Source organism: Chlorocebus sabaeus, chromosome 22 (genome assembly GCF_047675955.1).
Source record: "Chlorocebus sabaeus isolate Y175 chromosome 22, mChlSab1.0.hap1, whole genome shotgun sequence".
Lineage (NCBI taxonomy): Eukaryota > Metazoa > Chordata > Mammalia > Primates > Cercopithecidae > Chlorocebus > Chlorocebus sabaeus.
The window spans coordinates 47,531,262-47,554,038 of NC_132925.1; the positions used below are offsets into that span (position 1 = coordinate 47,531,262).

At 43.4% G+C, this 22,777-nt stretch overlaps 1 protein-coding gene across 1 annotated transcript in view; it reads right to left on the reverse strand.

Annotated features, from left to right (window-relative positions):
- Positions 1-20,076, reverse strand: part of RUVBL1 (RuvB like AAA ATPase 1) — a 42,818-nt gene extending 22,742 nt beyond the window's left edge. The window contains exons 1-4 of the mRNA XM_007985452.3: positions 19,835-20,076; positions 15,650-15,736; positions 9,083-9,215; positions 1,133-1,284 (exon numbers count right to left, since the gene is read on the reverse strand). Of these exons, the coding sequence (XP_007983643.1) occupies positions 1,133-1,284; positions 9,083-9,215; positions 15,650-15,736; positions 19,835-19,975 (513 nt within the window). The 5' untranslated portion in view covers positions 19,976-20,076. The remainder of the gene's footprint in view (positions 1-1,132; positions 1,285-9,082; positions 9,216-15,649; positions 15,737-19,834) is intronic.
- Positions 20,077-22,777: the final 2,701 nt, after the last annotated feature.

A 22,777-nucleotide genomic window follows, 5' to 3' on the forward strand; every position in this document is an offset into this window, starting at 1 on the left:
CATTTCTCCAAGTGAAGGCTCTCACGATAACATTAACAGTTATCATTCATTAGGTAACTCGGTGCCACACCCAAAGCCATAACCCTGAAAGACAGGCAATTATTATTCCCATTCAACAGATAAAGAAACTACTATTCAGAGATTAATGCTACAGAGTTGTAAGTAACAAAGTCAGGGATTCCTTTAGGACTTAGACTCCAAAACTCATGCTCTTCCCCTAGAAACTCTACTGCCTCCATCCTAAAGACTTATAGGACAGGTGGCTGAGGAGTGTCTTCGAGGGCTATCCAGTGTCGCCATTCTGGCCTCTCCACAAAGCCCTGTACTGAGCAGAACCAGCCACTGAAGCGACCACAGGTTCCTGACACAAGCAACTGCAGTCAGGATTCTGCATGTGGCCCCTGGGAAGTCCATCCATCATCTTTATACAACTCTCATTTGATTACTCAGTGCTGTTTCTTTCTATGAGCATGGGCATTGATAACTGGAAAAATTAAAGCCCAGGTTCAGACCCAGCCCAGCGTATTTGACGCATGGTCATAATATGGGACATGGAATGGCAGAGGTAGTTTCTTGACTTAATCACATAGCTCACGTTTTAACATGAAGAGTTTCCTAGGAGTAAGTAAGTAAGAAAAGAACTATCTTCCTTGAGTTCTCCCATGTGCAAGCCCTGTGCTAGGTACTGCTTTTTTTTTGAGACGGAATCTCGCTCTGTCGCCCAGGCTGGAGTGCAGTGGCGCAATCTCAGCTCACTGTAAGCTCCGCCTCCCGGGTTCACGCCATTCTCCTGCCTCAGCCTCCCGAGTAGCTGGGACTACAGGCGCCCGCCACTGCGCCCAGCTAATTTTTTTCTATTTTTTAGTAGAGACGGGGTTTCACCATGGTCTCAATCTCCTGACCTTGTGATCTGCCCGCCTCGGCCTCCCAAAGTGCTGGGATTACAGGTGTGAGCCACCGTGCCCAGCCGCTAGGTACTGCTTTATACACACAATATCCTCAACCAGTTCTGTGAGAAATCAACACTTGCAGTGCACAGGTCAGGACACCGGATGCAGAGAGGCTACAGCACCTGCCCAAAGCCACAGTGCTGGTAGAGTCAAGAGAAAAGAGGCCACAAACATGTACTCACTTTCAACTGTTTGGTTCCTTTGGCTGTTTTGAGTCCTATGATCACATGGCTAATGGTTTTGCCATATCCTCCCATGGGATTCTCTGTCTCACACGGAGTTAGCTCTGTGACTTCACCTTCATAAACTTCCTTGGTCTCCTTTATTCGCAGCCCTGGAAGAGGTGGCAGAGGGGTCATGGTGAGAAGCAGAATCTTTTCTCTCACACTGAGAGCCCAAAACTTCCATGTCACCAGAACTCACAAATCAACTTCAATAATGTACATACCAGGGTGTCATGATGGGTAAAAAGGCAATACAAACATATCAATGTAAATCAGAGGTACTATTAGAAATGCAACTTTTTTTTTTTTGAGACGGAGTCTTGCTCTGTCGCCCAGGCTGGAGTGCAATGGCGCGATCTCAACTCACTGCAACCTCCGCCTCCTGGGTTCACTCCATTCTCCTGCCTCAGCCTCCCAAGTAGCTGGGACTACAGGCGCCCGCCACAATGCCCGGTTAATTTTTTGTATTTTTGGTGGAGATGGGGTTTCCCCATGTTAGCCAGGATGGTCTCGATCTCCTGACCTTGTGATCCACCCGCCTTGGCCTCCCAAAGTGCTGGGATTACAGGCGTGAGCCACTGCGCCCGGCCTAGAAATGCAACTTTTTAAGGGAACTTTCTGGGTTCAAATCCAGAACTAGATAGACAAGTTATAATTCTCAAAATTGTCTGCTCCATTTCCAAGGGGCTGAAATTTACCTCTAGCCTTTAATCCAGTCTCTGAACCCACACCATTCTATTCCACCAGAACAGTGGCTATCAAAACTCCTGTAGCCTTGTTTCCTGAATTTTTGACTCTCAAAGAAAATCTTAAAACCAATGGAATAACTCACTACACATCCTCTGACACTATCAAGCCTGAGCAGGACATAATAAAATAATTAGGTATCTATGTCAACAGTGGGTAACACTCGACCCTGCCAGGTGTTATGGCCTCTGGCTCACTGCGTACTCCAAGAAGAAATACCCAGCTGTCATGCATTACTTGCAATGTGTTGCTCTACAATTTTCTTTTTTTTCTTTTTCTTTTTTTTTTTTTTTTTGAAATAGAGTCTCGGTCTGTCACCCAGGCTGGAGTGCAATGGTGTGATCTTGGCTCACTGCAAGCTCCGCCTCCCAGGTTCAAGTGATTCTCCTGTTTCAGCCTCCCAAGTAGCTGGGATTACAGGCGTGCATCACCACATCTGGCTAATTTTGGGGTTTTTTTCTATACTTTTAGTAGAGATAGGGTTTCATCACGTTGGCCAGACTGGTCTTGAATTCCTGACCTCAGGTGATCCACCCATCTCGGCCTCCCAAAGTGCTGGGATTACAGGTGTGAGCTACCACACCCAGTTGCTCTACAATTTTCTAAGTCCATAACACATTAGAATATTGCAAATAAAGGTAAATTTCTCTCCAAATTCTAAACATCATCCCCATTAGCTCTTTAATAAACATTTGTTCATTATCCAAGAATGGTTGTTAAATTAATTTTTAGAACATGATCTCTATGTTCATTACATGCTTTTGCATATAATGGCTCTGCTTCCTGAACCACTCTTTTGAGCTTAGGCAACTCCTCCTTGCAGACTCAGTTTAAAACTTATCCCCTCCCCCTTCACACATCCTTCTTCCTCATCCTCCAAATTGTCCCCATGGTGACCTGTGTTTCCACTGGCACAGCACCAGCACATGGCAATGCCGTAACTTGCAGACCTTGCCTATCCCTCTGTAGACTGCCCACACCTGAGCTGAGGGCCTAGCACATTGGCAGGTAGAGTGAATGGATGAATGAATGAAGTCACTAAGAGTGAAGAGGTTGTCATTAGGCAGACCACCTATTAGTAATACCCAAGAAACGAACCTGCGGGTACATTTACATGTTCTATATGGTAATGACCTGAGAACTCTAAGGAGTCAGTCATGTAATGTTATAGCCTGTATCACCGTAACACCCTCAACCTCGGCACTAAAAGTCAGGCATAACTGAACTATACTGTTAGAAATCAAGACTACCATTAACTTGGGTAAGGAAGGATGGCAACCGGGAGTGGACATGAAGGGTACTTTGGAGTTCTGGCAACATTCCCTTTTTTTATTAGCTGCTGGTTTCATAGGTTTTTACTTTACAATAATCCACCAAGTTATGCATTTATGTTCTGCACATTTTTCTGTACATATGCACAAAATTACCAAGTCTACTTTAAAAAAAAATTTAAGTAAATAATACCAGTGAGACCCAGTGAAGTAAGACCACTGATGGCCTAAGTTTAGGAAATACTACTCTAAACCTCTGCTGGAGCCTATGGTCATGGTTCTCAACCTTTAGGTCCACCTGAGGGGCCCCTATAATGAATCATGCCCTGGCTGTACCCAGACCACTTGCTTCCAAATCCCAGGGGATGGGCCCCTGCCATCACTATTAGTTTAAAACTCTGCCCTTGATTCCAAAGTACAGACACAGTTGAGATCCAGTTATCTAAAGAATAAATGAAAAACTATTCAACTTACAAATGTGGAGACATAAACTAGTTCTGACAGCAGGGTGGCATGATAAGGACTTGGTGTTCTCACCATTAAGCTACCTCTGTTCTGATATGGAAATATTCCAATGGCACTAAGAAACACTACCTATGGTGTCAGGTACACTCAGTAACTTCTCACTTTTAAATGTGGTCATTATCTTATCATTGGGCCGTTTGCCTTCTTTACCCCAGAAACCCAGTCAGGACAAAGACTCTCAGATATTAAAGTTAAGGAAAAGTTTTACTCTACCTTCATTCCATCTAATAGCCTATAAATGGAAGTTTTGGAATAGCCCCAAAAGAGAGGACTCATTTCATTTGTGCTTTACCAAATTCTTAGTTCTTGAACATCAATCTTAGACAAAAATTCTCCAAACAACATGAATATATCAGAACATTGTGGTAAACTTGGAAAATCCTGTACTTTAAAAGTGAACTTTGATTTTTTAAAAATCAAACCTTTTATATCCCACAGTGATAAATTCCTTCAAATGGAATGCTTGCTTATATTTACTGTTAGATGAATGTGGCATGAAATTCCTCAAGGAGGGGAAGAAAGACATTCCCGTCTCTCACTAGCCCCCACATTTGTTTAGAAGTTGCTCTGTGCTGACAAGCAGGCGGGGGACGTGGGTGACGGACAATGAAACCTGCTGTTAGCCAGGAAAGGGGCTGAGCTGGCGCTGTCTCTGGCAACGACAACACAAATGACACAGGTTTCATCTGCTGGCTCAGGTTTCTAAATCCCTGACAGGGACCTTCATCACATCAAGGAAATAGCACAGACTCCCTGCTTTTTATTCCTGGTCAGCTTATTGCTTCCTCCCCACCCCCTCTCCCAACTTCACAGAATTCAAAGGCAGAGGAAGATGGGCAGGGTTCCTTTTTAAAGATAGTCAATGGCCTGCCTTTTTATTCTCTGGTAGGATCAAGAAATTTCTTTTCACCTTGCTGCCATCAAAAGAATGATACTGTCCCCTCCCCTCAAAAATGGCAAATTACAAAACAGATGCCAAGGAACTTATCTCTATTTTTCTGAATTTTAAAGCATTTGTTACCTTTAAGCAATGCAAACACATACATACACCCATGTGAAGACAGTTTTCACAGATTTTATCAATATCAGAAAAACATTTTGTAAGCAAATAGAACATTTAAAAAAAATACTCAGGCACCAGGCGTGGTGGTTCACGCCTGTAATCTCAGCACTTTGGGAGGCCAAGGTAGGTGGATCATGTCAGCCCAGGAAACAGAGATTGCAGTAAGCCAAGATCGTGCCATGCACTCCAGCCTGGGTGATAGAGTGACACCTTGTCTCAATTAAAAAAAAAAAGTACTCAGATATTTGAACTAGTTGTAACATCTTACTGTTCATCTCATCTTTATTATGAGTTAAATAAAACCATGGGCACATGTTTAAAAAAAAAAATACTCAGAAGATTTTAAACCTTAAAGGAGTCCTGCGAATCATTTCCACTGCTATTCCAAATATAATGTAAAAATCCACAAAGTACACTGCATGTAATTACATGGGTTGAACCTTACAGATACAGACACTGAGCTAAAGAAGCAAGACACAAGGAACACATAAAGTATGATTTAGATAAAGTTTTAAAAGGGCAAAATTAAGCCCCATGGTTTAGAAATACACACATGTGTGTACAAGGTTATGGTGATCACATAAACCATTCCTACACAACTATGGCACATTGTGAGTCCCACCTGGGAGAGGAAGGGGTTGTGACCAGGGAGGGACACACATATGAGGTGCTGGCCGTGCTCTGTTCTTTCAGTGGTGACTGTATAAGCCTTTACTTCATAATTAATGTTTTACATACTTCTCCATAAGTCTGTAATATCTCCGTTTAAAACAAGCACTGGGATGGGTGTAGATTCATTCCTGTAATCTCAGCACTCTGCCGAGCTAAGGCGAAAGGATTACTTGAGGCCAGGAGTTCAAGACCACCTGGGCAACACAGTGAGACTCCATCGCTACAAAAACAATTTTTTTTTTTTTTTTGAGAGGAGTCTTACTCTGCAGTCCAAGCTAGAGTGCAGTGGCGCAGTATCACCTCACTACAACCACCGCTTCCTGGGCTCAAGCGGTTCTCGTGTCTCAGTCTTCCGATTTTTTTTTTTGACAGAGGGTCTCACTGTTGCCTGCTGAAGTGCAGTGGTGTGATTTCAGCTCACTGCAGCCTCGACTTTCCAGGCTCAGGTGATTCTCCCACCTCAGCCTTCCCAGTAGCTGGGACTACAGGAACACGTCACCACACCCAGCTAATTTTTGTATTTTTTGTAGAGATGGGGTTTCACCATGTTCGCCAGGCTGGTCTCTAATGCCTGGGCTCAAGTAATCTGCCTGCCTTTGCCTCCCAAAGTGCTGAGATTACAGGAACCACCATGAGCCACCATGCCTGGCCTCTCTACGTAAATTTTTTTTTTTTTTTGAGACAGAGCCTCTCTGCTGCCCAGGCTGGAGTGTAATGGCACAATCCTCCGCCTCCTGGGTTCAAGCAATTCTCCTGCCTCAGCCCCCCAAGTAGCTAGGATTACAGGCGTATGCCACCATGCCCCGCTAATTTTTTGTATTTTTAGTAGAGACGGGGTTTCACTATGTTGGCCGGCCTGGTATTGAACTCCTGACCTCAGGTGATCACCGGCCTCGGCCTCCCAAAGTGTTGGGATTACAGGCGTGAACCACCGCACTGGGCCTACATAAAAATTTTTAAAAATTAGCTTGGCATGGTGATGTACACCTGCAGTCCTAGCTACTCGGGAGGCTGGGGCAGGAGGATCTCTTGAGCCCAAGGAATTGAGGCTGCAGGGAGCTATGGTTACACCACTGCACTTTAGCCTGGACAACAGAGTAAGATCCTGTCTCTAAAAAAAATTTAAAAAGAGAAAAATGTTTTAAAAATAGATAAGTAAAATAGGCACCAAACCCAGGCATGATGGTGTACACCTATAGCCCCAGCTACTTGGGAGGCTGAGGTGGAACAATCACTTGAGCCCAGGAGTTCAAGGCCAGCCTGGGCAAGAGAGTGAGACCATGGTATGGCACTAAAACAAAATAAAATAAGTACCAAAAAATCCAATATTTCATGGTAAAAATAATATATTTCCAGGCAGAAATACTTTGCAGTTTTAAAAATATTCAAATCACGGCACTGAGGAAGTGTTAAAATTATAAAATAAAAATAAATCTATTCTAAGTAACACAAAACTTAGCCTCTGGACACGGTTTATAATCTCTCTGGTTTAGAAAAATAGTCACAAACTTCAATGCTTATGGGGACCTGGTCAGAGGGACCCACTCAGCTCCGCCTGCTGTGGGAATGAAAGCTGCTTCAAGGAGGCAGAAATGAGCACTTTATGATACTTCCTTATTGCTAAATATTGACAACTAGTTCCAAATTTAGAAAAAATACTTCATAAACCAAACATAGCATATTTTTTAGCTAAAGACTTCTGTTTTCAGCTGAGCACGGTGGCTCATGCCTGTAATCCCAGCACTCTGGGAGGCCGAGGCAGGCGAATCATGAGGTCAGGAAATCAAGACCATCCTGGCCAACACAGTGAAACCCCATCTCTACTAAAAATACAAAAAGTAGCTGGGTGTGATGGCACATGCCTGTAATTCCAGCTATTTGGGAGGCTGAGGCACGAGAATCGCTTGAACCCCGGAGGCGGAGGTTGCAGTGAGCTGAGATCACGCCACTGCACTCCAGCCTGGCGACAGACTCTCTAAAAAAAAAGACCTCTGTTTTCTAACTGCTTCAAAGTCTACCCACTTTTCTCACTCACTCAGAACTTTCCTGAGCACCCACTATGTGCCAGGAACTGTGTTTACAGAGACAAACACTGACCACTGTATCCCCAGAAGACACTGAGTAAACACCCAACTGCTCCCTCCCATTCTTCCCCATCTCCAAAAATGGCCAAACCTAGGAATTTTCCTCGACACCTCTCTTTCAGCCCCATATCTAACCCTTTAGGAAATTCTGTCAGCTCTACCATGCAAACATACCCAGAATCCAACCACTTTGCACTTCCACTGCCACCACCCTGGTCCGAGTCACTACTTTGTCCTGCTCAGACTCCTCTCTGTCCTCACCCCCCTTATTATCCACTCCCACTCTCACCCTAGGCAGAGGGGTCTGGTAAAAGCAAAACCAGAGCACAGGGATACCAGCACTCTCTAAGTGCTTCTCCTTTTGTTCAGTGTAAAATCCAAAGCCATAACCATGGCCTACAGTCCTACCTGATCTTACTCCGAAACTAAACTTCATCAGTCTTAAAGTTTCATCATTTCCTCAAAGTTTTCTGGTAAATTTCCTTCTTAAGAATACTCACTTTGGTTTGACAATGAAAGGGCCTGGAAACTGGTACAGGCAATCTGACCAGTGTTCATAACCCATGACTCAGCAGGCAAATCCTAGAAACATACTCGCACATGTGCACAAAGACACATAAAAGGATGTTTCTAGTAGCCTTGTTTTTAAGAGTAAAAGCTGAAAATAAATCTAAATGTTCAAAAAACAGAAATGGCTTAATAACTGGACTTTTATGCAACAGTTAAATAAGCTATTTCTATAAGCAGATCTGAGGGAAACCAGGAATTGCCCAGTGCTGTACCAGCAGAAATGGGGCCAAAAGACTACCCCAGAAGTCCCAGCTAGCAAAAGGCAAAAATTCAAGACAGAAGCCATTTTCTTCTCACAGAAAATCTTCAGAGCAACGGCTCTAGAAATGAGACAGATGTCGGATCAAACTAGTTCTGCCATTTACTAACTGGGTCACTAGGAAGTTACTCTCACAACTTTCTGAGACTGTTTCTTCAAATGCGAAATGTAGATTGATAATCTCCCCTCAGGGGAGGGAAGGCCTGGCTCATCACTGGCACTTACTATGACAGCCTGAGGCCCTAAGAGTTTGGCGCCATAAGCCTCTAAGATCTGCCAGTCCCCATACAGTCTCCTCACTTTATGACAGGCCACAACTTTTCTGGCTCGCCATCCAGGACCAGGGGTATTCTGGCCACATGGCACACAAAGATTCTGGCTTGAATCCAAAACCTTTTAAGTGGATAATCATCTCTAATGGCAAAATAAGGCTTCCAGGAAAATACGACTCATTAAAAAAACACACTTTTAGACACATCTACTTATTGCATGAAGCCCAGGCTCACAGCTAGGGTCCATAGTTGCTCCAATTGCTAAGGCACTTCAATTAGAAAAGGTGGGGTTTTGTTTCGTTTGAAAAATAATGCACTAAGTGCCAAAAGAAAAATAGCAGTGCCACGAATACCAGACATAAAGGCATCTTCACTGCAAAGAGGCTTCAGTGCACAGGCTTCAGGAAGTGAGACCAACTCCTCCCACAAATGTGACGCTACTTACCAATGGCCCTGCGGAAGTTCTCCATCAGCACCTCTGTCTTCTTGATCTCAGTTGAGTAAACTTCACTCCCCACCATTGGGCAGAAGGGGACCTTACTACCCAGCTCCTGAGCAATAGCCAGAGCCAGAGCTGTCTATAGAAGAAAGCAACGGAAACACAGTTCACAGTCCTGAAAACATAAACAATTCACAAGCACATGCTACAGAACCACGAGGAACTAGGAACAGCATGTTTCACATAATAAATGCTTGATGACTTTTGTGGACAGTCAATTTAAATCATAAATGGCATCTCTAATGTTCCCCATAATTACAAGCTATCAATCACTCAGACTTATCCAGCACAGGCCCAACTCCAAATGCCTCACATGATCCTCACAACCAGCCTATGATATAGACACTAGTATTCTCCCCATTTTATACATGAGAAACCGAGAGACATTAAATAACACAATGTAAGTACCATAATCTAGAAAATGGCAGTGCAGATTTAATCTCTGGCAGCAGGACTCCAAAGATCATGTCATAATTAGAAGAGTCTACTCTTCAGTATCCACAGGGATACCAAAATCCATGGATGTTCAAGTCCTGGTATAAAATGGCAGGGTATTTCCATATAACCTATGCACATCCTCCTGTTACTTTAAATCATCTCTAGATTACATACAATACCTAATAAAATATAAATGCTATGTAAATAATTATATTGTATTTTTAAGTATGCATTATTTTTATTTTTGTATTTTTATCTTTTATTTTTTTTTCCTGAGTATTTTTGATTTGTGGTTGGCAGAATCTACACACATGGAACCCACAGATAGGAAGGGTGAACTTTATAGTCATCCAAAATTGTTCCCTCAATATCAATACGTGGCTCTGACCTAATTGCTCAGAATACACCACTGGATCTTTGAGATACCTGCTTTCCCTTTTTACAAATACAGGAAAACACCAATCTACAACCTATCAGAAATAATGAAGGAATGAATGAACTGATTGTTCATTTTATGTTATGCAGCCCATAAAGAGTGAAGAAGGATATCTCAAGCAGGATTTTGAAGCTATGAGTTGGTCTTAACAAGTTACACTTAAACACGCCCTGTGGTAAACTACAAATTGATTTTTGGTAAGATAATTATAGTTGGCAAATGCTAAACAGAATCAGACTTCACAGGTGTATGGTCAAATGTCAAGTATGGCAAGCAAACGCTTTAAAGTTGGTACAGAACTGGGCAAGGCCATGGCCTTTGAATGCCATTTTCATCTTTCCTCATCTCTGAAACAGAAGCACAAGTAAGGCCAGCCCCCCAGGTATATGGGCTAAGAAAGAAAACAAGTTTGTTACTGAAGAACAAAGTGAAACTCTGAGACGGTGTCTTAAAATTAACAGTCAAGGTTCCTCTCAGATTTTGTTTTCCATGCCCTGTTGTTGATAGTTTTGAGGTAGTAAGCTCTGGTGGAGAATCAGTATATAGCATAGTATAAAATGCACTAGCCAGGAACAGAAAGATTTAGTGCTGGTTCTGCCACTAATTTTCAGTGTGACCTTGGGCAGTCGGCAAATCTCAGGTGCCCGATTTCCTCATCTGTCAAATGAAAGTACTAAAGTGCCATGCTAGATCACAAGTGGCAAACTCGTTGGTCACAGCCTGGTTCTGTTTGGCCTGAAGTCGCACGGTGACCTTCAGCAAAGCCAAGCACCCGGGGCTCATGGCAACCGCGCCACAGCGCACCCAGCCACTTCCCTCATCCCCGCTGCCTGCCTCATTAGGCATCCGCACTTGTGAGCCCAAGGCTGACACCTTAAAAACTGGTATTCTTCTAAGAGCAAAGGGAAAAAATCTCTGGAATGTGAAAAGGCACAATGAGAGGAGCAGCACTTTAACAGCAGATTCCCTGTGGGGCCACAGGCTGGACAGGACCACCATCTAACTAAACTCCACTGCCTTCCCAGTCACTCCTCTTTCTCTTCCTTGTGTCTCTGCCAGCCCCAATTCCCTACCCTCGGTTTTCAACTTCAAAGACAGTGACCACATCCAATTAAATGGCACTCTCCCTCCCTTTACCTAATACAGAAGAGATAAACATACTTCCATTAAAATATGATAAATACTTGGTTTAAAAAAAAGCTTCACATGTGTCTCATTTCCTCCATTTAAAGGCTTCCAGAGGGAAAGTATATGACATGGCTACTATTCCTACACCTACTACAGAGTACTGCGCAGACCTCATCGAATCTCCCCAACTAGCCTATAACCTTGATCATCTAGTCTGTACTTTATAGATTAAGAAACAAAACTCAAAAGTTACCAACACACCCAAGGTCAAACCACAAGCAGCAGCACTAGGATGCAAACCCCAGTCTCCAAAGCCATTATCTTTTTGTACTCACCCCATGTGAGTGACAAGTGGCACAAAAAAAAGAGGTTTTTCCAAAAGAAGGTTGAAGAAATCTCTATTTTTCAATCTCATCTGAATATCTCCTTTTTCTAAAACCCAAACCCATTATTAACAGTGTGAGGTCCTCAAGAGTGGAAATGCATATGAACCATGCATTTGCATCTCTAAAATAAGCAGTATTCCTGCTTGTCACCCAGTTAAGTTGGCTAAACTTTGGGACCCTGCAGCAAACCATTAAACAGAAGTCACCAAATTCCTTCATACACATTGGAAGGGAGTGGACAAACTTATAAGGTAATACCACACCGAGCACTTCTCATATTCCCTGAGAGGAAAGCGATACAATATTACCAAAACAAATGAAGGACATATGCTTCTAGCAATATGGCACACTGGGTCCACTGAAAACCTCTCCTCTTACAAAACACGTGTGTCTCGTTTCCTCCATTTAAAGGCTTCCAGAGAGAAAGTATATGACATGGCTACTATTCCTACACCTACTACAGAGTGCTGCAAAGACCTGTTCATAGAATCGAATAAATAGTAACATTCAGAGCAGTAAACCACTTGCCTTGAAAGTTCGGAGACTGTGGATACGGGAAAGCTCAGCAAGATAAAGCACTTAGATAGAAACCCCTGAATAAAACCAGGACCGGGTGCGGTGGCTCATACCTGCAACCCCAGCACTTTGGGAGGCCGAGGCAGGTGGATTGCTTGAGCCCAGGAGTTCAACACCAGCCTGGGCAACATGGTGATACCCCATCTCTACAAAAATAACAAAAATTAGCCAAGGCATGGTGGTGTGCACCTGTAGTCCCAGCTACTCAGGAGGCTGAGGTGGGAGGATCACCCCAACCCAAGAGGTAAAGACTGCAGTGAGCCGAGATCACTGCACTCCAGGCTGGGTAACAGACCACGGCACTCCAGCCTGGGCAACAGACCACTGCACTCCAGCCTGGGTGACAGAGTGAAACTGTCTCAAAAAACAAACAAACGAAACCTTACAATTAAAAAAACAAACATAAAAAGAGGACTCTTGAAGGGCCACACATAAGTAGAAAAGGTGGGCCATAACAAAATACACCTGGGGGCCAGGCACGGTGGCTCATGCCTGTAATCCCAGCACTTTGGGAGGCCTAGGGAGGTGGATCACCTAAGGTCAGGAGTTCGAGACCAGCCTGACCAACATGATGAAACCCCATCTCTACTAAAAATACAAAAATTAGCCAGGCACCTGCAATCCCAGCTACTCAGGAGGCTGAGGCAGGAGAATCGTTTGAACTCGGGAGGCAGAGGTTGCAGTGAGCCAAGATCACGCCACTGTACTCCAGCCTGGGCAAGAGAGTGAGACTTCATCTCAAAAAAAAAAAAAAAAAAAAAAGAAGGAAAGAAAGAAAAGACATTATAACAATTCATGCAGTGTGTAACCTTTGATTGCATTTTGATATTCTGGTGTTTTTCAAAAAGCCGAAAACTGAAACAACTTGGAAAGATGTTTTCTAATTTCTATCATCTATATTTTCTTTTCATTAAAACAATTTAACTTCATTGTCTTTGAAAGCACATTTGTTAACTGCTCATGGAATCATATGATGAGCTGCCAGACTCCTTCATCTTTGTGATTTCTCTACCGCAGCTGATATGGTTACCTACTCCTTTCTTTAAAGGTTCTCCTTCCTTGGTTCCTGAGACACTATTCTCTGCCTGGCTCTGCTCCTCATTTTTAAAAAATTAATTAATTTAATTTTTAATTGACAAAAATTGGGGGAATATAATAGCATTAGCAAGGTGGGTCTGATGATGGCATCCTGGTCATGTAGGAAAACATCCTTACAACTTACTTTCAAGTGGTTCAGAAATAAACTAGAGAAAAAGCGAATGTCACAAAATATTTATAACTGGCTATCTAGGTATAGGGTATAAAGGGGCTCATCACACTATTCTTTCAACTTTTTTGTAGGTTCCAAACTTTTCAAAATGAAAAGGAAAAAAATACTCAACAGACTGGATTAATCAGTCACTTAATCACAGCTTAAGAGACAATTAGACTGAAACAAAGATCTAAAAGAAATTACCCATAATTTGGCAGAGTCAAAAAGGTAACAAATATGAGAGGCCAAAAGACAAAGAGGCCAAAACAAGACGCTCTAGTCCAGGGTTTCTCAGCTTGGGTCCATGATGTTTGTGGCCAGATAATTCCTTATTATGGAAACTGCTCTGTGCACTGTAAGATGTTTAGTAGCATCCCTGGCCTCCACCCACTAGATGACAGTAGCACCCCCAACCAAGTTGTGAGAACCAAAAATGTCTGCAGACATTGTCAAAGGCCCCTAGGAAGGCAAAATTGCCCCAGGTTGAAAACCACTGCAATCTTAACCTCATCTCACTGGAGTTCCAGAAGGAGACAACAACGAGAATGAGGAAAGACAATGGCTGAAGAGATTAACGCTGACTTTTTTTTTTTTTTTTAAGACGGAGTCTTGCTCTATCACCCAGACTAGAGTGCAATGGCGCGATCTTGGCTCCTTGCAACCTCCGCCTCCTGGTTCAAGCGATTCTCCTAAGGCTGACAATTTTCCAGAATTGAGCAGAGACATAATACTCAGATTCAGGAAGCACAATTAGCGTTAAGCAGGATAAACAAAAATTAATCCACTCTGACATATCATAGTGAAACATCAAAACCAAAAACATCTCAAAAACATGCAGAAAGAGTCAAAATCCTCAAAATTAGACTTCTCAAAAACAACAGAAACCAAAGGAGCAAATAACACTGAGAGAGAAGTACTGTGAAATAGCACAGAAGAAAATATCTGTCAACTGAATTATACAGCCAACATAACTCTTTTTCAAAACAAGGGTAACATAATGAACGCAAACCTGAGAGACTTTCCACCAACAAACTTCTAGAAGGAATTTCTAAATTATTTACTTTAGGAAGAAGAAAAATGGAGGGAAAGAGAAGGTCTAAGATGTAAGGAATTGCAAGCAAATAAATGGTAAATGCACTGGACAAGCTAATGTTGCCTGGAGAGAGGTAACTGAAGCTCACCTCTGTATGGCGCTTTACAGTTTAAAAAAACTGTTCACAATTTGCTTTTATATAGGAAGAGAAAAAACTGTTCACAAATACAACACTTCTTCCCCTTGTAAGACACCAATATAAGATACATGATCAATAATCATTTCAAAATTATAATGCAAGTCATTATCTTAAAACCGATCAGTTTAATAACTGCTTGAAATGGGTAGAGTATGCTTTTGCTCAGAAAAGTTAAGGGACCTGCCTCAGGTCTCACAGCGAGTCAATACCAGAGCTGGAATTTAAAGCCCATCTCTTTTCACACACAACCCCAAGCTCCCACTTGCTCACATCAAGCGGCCCTTTTGAAGAATAAGTAAGCTCAGATTGGGAACTCTGGTGAGTTTCAAGTATCTGGCCAGTCCCCTCACAAATCCCAAGAAGTCACACAGTGTCCTCTGCCTGAAAGGCCCTTATCTTCCCTGTAAAGCCAAATCCTCTCCCAGCTCTGAAGGGAAAATGTCAAGTCTCAACCCTTCCAGCTGTACCAGCCCGCAGTGCTGCCTCCTGCTCAAATCCCAGCTGCATTTAATATTAGTCAATACCTCAAAGCTGAGCACTCATACTGAGTCCTCTTGTGCTGTCATGATTTCCTTTCTTTCTGCCCTGGAGAGACTGTAAGCCCCTTGAAGATAAAAATCATGTCTCTAATTCTCGTTTTTCTTTTTTTCATCTCTCACACAGCCACAAAAGCAATGGGTAAAGCTAGCATTTGGAAGAACGCTTGTTGACTCATTTTTTTGTCCCCTCAAATAAGATGTCACTCAGAAAATCTTTATGAAGCCCTAGGCCAACAGAAATGTATTTCCACAGCAAAGGAGACTTGAAAGAGATAAAGGACAAATTCTAGAGACAATGAGACCCCTTCAAGGACTTCATTCTCTCTTCTCTGGAGATAGGCCAGGATAATTTGAATTTCAGAAGCAGGGATTTTAGATACACAATTGTATTATTGCACATTAGTTTTAAAAACATACATATAACCCATTTAGCTAAACAAAGACTAGTTAAGACATGAATTCAATTTGGCTTAGACATTAGGATCATTCTCTTGGGTAGATTTAAAAAATGAGAGAAAATGAGTACCTTGCCAGTTCCAGGAGGTCCTGCCAACAAGACAGCTCTTCCAGCCATTTTCTTGCTTTTGATTAATTCTACTATGACGCCACATGCCTACACGCCACAGTGGAAAGAATAAATCAGTATTACAATATTTCACAAGGGGAAAAAACTCAGTCCCCGGCCTATACAATTCACACGCTCATCCAACTAACACTGAGTGCTGGTGCACTGCAGACACCATTCTAGGTGCCGAGGGTAACGGAGGCAAAGCAGAAAAGCCTTGTACTTGTGGAGCTCATGTTTTAGGGAGGGAGACAAACATACAAACATTGCACACGTGATCTTCATTACTACTATGAAGAAAAAGGGATGATGAGAGAGAATCAGTGGCTAGAAAGTGATCCTGGAATGTCTTTCTGATGACATTTAATTTGATATGTGAACCTCTGGGAGAAGCAGGAGTCAGTGTTACAGGCAAAGAAAACAGCAAATTCAGAAAATCCAAAGCAGAAACGAGCTTGGCGTATCCAAGGGATAGAAAGGTTGCAGTGACCAAAGTATGGTGAAAAAGACCACGAAGATGAGGTTGAAGAGGTAGGCAGCGGCCAGAACGCAGAACAGGAACGTATAGTCTGTGGTACAGTTTGGATTTTACTCTACATAAATAATAGGAAGCCACTGAAAAGGTCTTGAAGACTACGTGTCATGTTATGATTTGTTTTTAAAACACGGTGCTGGCTTCTGTATGAAGAATGCACAGTATGAGTACAAGTAGAACACTGATTTTGGCCCAGGGTACAGGGATAGACGCCAGGGGCCCAAATACCTCTTGAATTTGGGAACAAAACTGTGTTTATATTCATATACACATTTTTTTCCAGGGAAAGGATCCATAGATTTCATCAAATTCCCAAAGTAACCTACTAAGCGGTAAGAATCAATGACATAGAGTACTAGCTGGTCATCAGTGAACACTGTAAATACTGATTGTGAAGTTAAGCCTATGGCACTATTAGATCCATTGAATATGTTTTGAATCCTCAAGATTAAATTACTTTATCATCTGTTAGTATATTTTAAATACATTATAAATCTCTGAATTTTATTAACCATTTGCAGTACACGTGTGTATATATACATACACATATTCCATAAATGGGCTACGGACCATCATATATTTTAGAATATTTGACTATAAGGGGGGAACACTGAGAAAGTTACACTAGCTGAGCATCTATATCTCAAGACTGCATAATATAAGGTTTGCTACACTGATTCAATAACTGAATATGTGACTATCTAAAAGGTGCTCTTCTCTCTGGGCAGTGACCACACTGCCAGAGTCTTGTGAATACATCTTATCTCTTCTACCTCTATTCCTCATGGACAGTGAAGTACCTTGGTCTCACACTTATGGCAGCCCCTCAAAAAATATGTCAGGACTACAGGTGCCTGCCACCACGCCCAGCTAATTTCTTGTATTTTTAGTAGAGATGGGGTTTCACCGTGTTAGCCAGGATGGTCTCAATCTCCCGACCTTGTGATCCGTCTGCTACTGGGGAGGTTGAGGCAGGAGAATGGCGTGAACCCGGGAGGTGGAGCTTGCAGTGAGCCAAGATGGCGCCACTCTACTCCAGCCTGGGTGACAGAGTAAAGCTCCCTCTCAAAAAAAAAAAAAAGAAAAGTAAGGAATATGTGTGAGCATGCTATATCCATCCCATTTCCACTTCAGTTACCAAAGCACACTGCCCTTAATAGAACCTAGAAGATATTCTTCAGATGCTACTTTTTCAGATGGAGTCTCACTGTCACCCAGGCTGCAGTGCAATGGCGTAATCTCAGCTCACTGCAACCTCCGCCTCCCAGGATCAAGTGAGTCTCCTGCCTCAGCCTCACGGGTAGCTCGGACTACAGGCACATGCCACCACACCTGGCTAATTTTTGTATTTTTAGCAGAGACAGGATTTTGTTATGATGGCCAGGCTGGTCTCGAACTCCTGACCTCAGGTGATCCACTTGCCTTGGCCTCCTGAAGTGCTGGGATTACAGGTGTGAGCCACTGCGCCCAGCCCAGATGCTATATTTCTAAACAGATAAAAAGCCTAGCCAGGCGCGGTGGCTCATGCCTGTAATCCCAGCACTTTTGGAGGCCGAGGCGGGTGGATCACCTGAGGTCAGGAGTTCAAGACCAGCCTGGTCAACATGGTGAAACCCTGTCTCTACTAAATATATAAAAATTAGCTGAGCATGGTGGTGGGCGCCTGTAATCGTGGCTACTCATGAGGCTGAGGCAGGAGAATCACTTGAACCCGGGAGGCAGAGGTAGCAGTGAGCCGAGATCGCACCATTGCACTCCAGCCTGGGCAACAAGAGCGAAACTTCATCTCAAACAAAAACAAAAACAAAAACAAAAAAACCTACTATGATCTTTCCATACAACCTTGTCATATAATCCTCAGCACTGAAGCTCTTTGGGAAACTCAAGGTAGAAGAGACTTTACAAACCTTGGATATGTGCTTTTATTTACAGACCAGGACCTCTTCCATCTATTCTCCCTCAGTTTCCACTCCAACTTCTCTCAGGTGAGATAAGCTTGAATTCTAACATTTAAAAAGAATTGGAAGGGTCTTTAAATGATCACCTAGTCTAACTCTCAATTTTCAGGAGGTTACTGATGTGACCAGAATCACACAAGAACCTGGTAGCTGAGGTGGGTCTTAAGCATACAGCATCAGTTAAGAGCATGGACTCTGGGATTAAATACATAGACTTGAGTTAAAATACTCTCCCACTTACCAGATGAGTAACCTTGGACCTACTTACTTGACCTCTATGAACCAGAATTTCCTCACTTGAACAGAGTTCATACTAGTCAATGGCACACATGTTAAAGGGTGTAGGGGTGAAGTGTAGTGATGCCTGCAATTCACCTTGAAATGTAAAAGTGGATTGGGAGAGGGACACATGGAAAGATATATGATAAAGCAGCATAGTAAAATGTTAATCATAGAATTTAGGTACACAGGTACTTACTATACAAGTCTTTCAACTTTTTTTGTATGTCTGAAAACTGTCATACTAACGCAGGGAAGGGACAACTAATTCGTTGGATATGACAAGGCAATGGACACATAGCTACTTAGCACAGTGTTTGGCACATGGAAAGCACTCAACCAATGTTAGCTACTTGCAGTAATAGCTGCTTAGTAAGGCAGGGTCAAACACTTCCTTTTTGGAAAGATGATGCTCAAAATGGAAACCCGAGACTTTTCTTTTGAGCCCTATTTAGAAAAATCAGGCTAAGAGGCAGTAGCTTAACTTTGTATTAAGTGAAGATTTTTGTACAAGCTAAGGCTCTGCAAAGGCCAAGGGGCATGACTGTGACCTTAGAGAACAGCAGGCAGAGAGGGTGGCTATGTCATCATAGAGCACTGATTTGGGAGTCACAAATACATGTGAGCGCAAATCCCCGCTTTACCATTACTAAAACGAGTGTCAAGTATATAGGTGAAGTGCCCTCTCCCCAACTCAATATTTTCACCTGCCAAAAAATAATAAAGTATGTGAAAGTACTTGGCATCACTAGCACTCAGAAAAAGGAGATTTAATTGGAATGGTCAAAAAGGATGCTTGGAGGGATAAATAAACCAGATTGCTCTTCTCCCTAATTCCCACTTCTCTCCCTCAGCTCCCGGGTCCTGAGAACCAAAATGAGCTTTTAAAGTTTAGTCAATTCCCTACTTTAAACCGTCCCACGGCCTGCCAGTGCGTTCACAATAAAATCCAATTTCCTTACCGTGGCCGACAAAGTTCTGCAGTAACTAATCCCACCAAGATAATTATTTTTGTTTATTGATGTACACGTTTATCGTCTCTCACTACACTAAAATGTAACCTCCTATCTTATTTCTCGCTGTATCCCAGTGTCGCGAATAGAGCCCAGCACGGATTAAGGGGACGGGGTTGCGTGGGTTTCCATTAGTACTTGTCCATGAGTTGAAGCAAACTGTCAACTGCCCCCAGTGGGTCGTCACTAGTTTTCCTGGGGCGGCCCCTCCCCGAGCCCCTGGCCCATTTTCACTTCCCTGAGGCAACTATGGCGGGAGACCCCTGGCGCGCGCATCCCGCCCCGAGCCACCGACTTCAGCAGCTCTCTCGCCGCAGCAGCCCTGCTTGGAGCCCCCAACTCCCTGGTCCGCTGGCCACACCTCTCGCGCGTTCTCCTGGCCCACGAGCCCTGAGGCCGCCTGCTTGGCCAAGCCGCTCTCGTCCAGCCCCAGCCCTTTCACGTGGCTGTGGGAAGCGATGCGCTGCGTTTTCGTGGTGCTCTTCACCTCCTCAATCTTCATTTTGCGGACGCCGGGAGCTAAAACCAGCGTGGAAAACCAGCAGATACGACAGTGCGCCCAGCGCCTGAGTTACCATGCGGCCGTTACTAGGGCAATTTGCAAAGGCCCGCCTAGGTTGGCCTTCCATTGGTGGAAGCGGGAACGCCTCCGCTCTCCATAGGCTCACGGCTGCGCCCATCGCGGCTGCTGCTGGAGCTCCAGTCACTCACTTCCGGCTGTGTCTCTGGGTTGGCTTCCCCCGCAGCCGGCGCTTCCTGCCCAGGCTGGGGTCGATAGCACAGTGGGACCACGCCCCGGATTTGATTTCGGGCTGGGGCGTTGCACGAGGTAGTGGCCCCCGGGTACCACTCCTAATCCTTCCGTCCTATCCATTATCACGTTTGAACGTCATACTCTTACGCGAAGCTCAAGTTATTATTTCCGTTTTGGAAATAGAAGAACTGAGGTTCAGAGCTTAAAATGAGATTGGTTACTAACCAATGTTTTCTGACTCGCAGACCTTTGCATCTCGTCTGGAAAGGCCCAGCGCAACCCACCACTCCTTCCGTGGAATTGTCTTCCCCTGCTTCTAATCTCCATCCTCCGCCGAGAGATAAGGTTCCTGCTAAGTTCATTTCAGTTGACTGTAAATAACATTTTGCAGTTTTCAAAACTCTGCAGCCCTGTAAGGTAGTGTAATTACGAATGCAGCTACAGACAAGCAGAAAGAGGCCCATCCGCCCAAGAAAGCACCACAAATAATCAGAACTAGAAATCTTCAGGCTTCAAAACCTATATAATAATGCTCATACTGTCCCATTATTTCAGCTGAGACAATCAGCCAGCAAATTGTCCCTTCAGGTTTCATAATGATATTCGCACAACCTGCACCACAATTGTACTTGCCATCCATCCATCCATCCATTTAACAAACACGAGCCAGACACCACAATGCACTGGGGATACAGGGATAAAAGTCTTGATGAGCTTACTCCTTGCTTAGAAAACTTGCAACATGAGATGTGGTGAGACAGGTACACCCAGGTGGCAAGAAGACCAGAGCAGAAGCCCCAGGAACAGCCTGGAGAGCCAGGGAAGGCACCATGAAGGTGATGTTGCCTTGGCTGAATTCTGACAAATGGGAGAGATTTCCTCAGAAGCAAATGGTATGACACCATTTTTACAGAAGAAGATACTAACATCCAGAGGAAGGGAAGGACTTGCCCAGAGTGCAGGAGAGTTTATATTAGAATTGAGACGGACCTGAAATCACACTTCCTTGTACATCTTGATTCTAACTTTTGAATCTAGGTTTCTATATTTTTTTTCTTTTCTTTTGAATCTAGGCTTCTAGTGATTTGCATAATTACTGGGTCAATATTTGTCTCTCCCAGTAAACTGCAGGCCTTTTGAGGGTGTAGACCACATTTGATTGTTTACCATTTTAACCTAAGTGCCTGGCACACAGCCTAAAACACAGCTCACAATTAAGGCTTCTCATGAATTCAATTAATGTTCTAGACCACACACAAACACATACACTTGAATTCATCAGTTTTGCTGCATGTATTTTATACGGTGGCTTTTATAGGTCTTGGTAATGAGTTCCATCAGAGAATGGAATCTTCTGGCATTTTCAGGGCCCAAAAGAACAGAGGCTCAGGCGGCCTTGGAAGGCTGAGGTTGTTACTAGTGGCATGTGGTTCATCAGCACTAGAGACAGCACCTCACAAAGTTGCTTAGCCCCTCGTTGACTTGTTCCTGGTCATTACTCTTAGATAAGAAGCAATTTCTTTCTCTATATGGAGAAGGAAAATTTTCCACCAACTAGTAGTCAAAGTGAAGCATTCTATGGGACTGACTTCTTTGTGTATTGTCCAATTAGGGGAAAAAACATTTTTTACACTTATTATTTTGGCCCTAATCTTTGTATCTTTTGGCACAAAAAGAAGGATTTCCTTCTAGCCCAAAAAGAGGAAGGGAGAATGAGGATTTTAGAGCACAGAGGAATATCCCCTGGATTACTTGGTCTAGTGGTTTTCAAACCACATTCCCAGCAGTTGTGGAATCTTTCTGTGGCCAGTACAGGTGGGGAAAGGGAATGCTAAGAGTGTAGGATACCAACTCCATGCCCCCACTTCCACCAGAGTTGTTCCTTCTTTTTTTTTTTTTTTTTTTTTTTTTTTTTTTAGTGCTAAAGAACAGTTCAGAAATCACTGATGGGCCAGGTGTAGTGGTCCACGCACTTTGGGAGGCTGAGGCAGGTGAATCACCTGAGGTCAGGAGTTCGAAACCAGCCCGGCCAACATGGCAAAACCCCATCTCTACTAAAAATACAAAAATTACCTGGGCATGGTAGCAGAAACCTGTAACCCCAGCTACTTAGGAGGCTGAGGCACAAGAATCACTTGAATCTGGGAGGTGGAGGTTGCAGTGAGCCAAGATTGTGCCATTGCACTCCAACCTGGGCAACAGAGCGAGACTCATCTCAAAAAAATTTTTACAAAGTTACTGATCTAGCCTAGCATTCTCATTTTATAGGTGATGAAACTGAGGCCCCAGGAGGTGACAGGATTTGTCCAAGGTCACAAATTGAGCAAATGCCTGACACAGATCCAGTGTGCAAAGATGCTGGACCTGGCTGCAAAGTCAGACGATTTTTTTCATTTCAACAGAAAGTAATGCGGCAGGCTAGTATCCAAGCTAGACAAGTCCAATAAATAGCAAGTGAGGCCTGCTGCAGTGGACAGAGTTATTCCTGACCAGCGTCCATCCCACTTCTGCGCACCATCACTCCCATTTTCTTTCAGGAAATGACCGTTC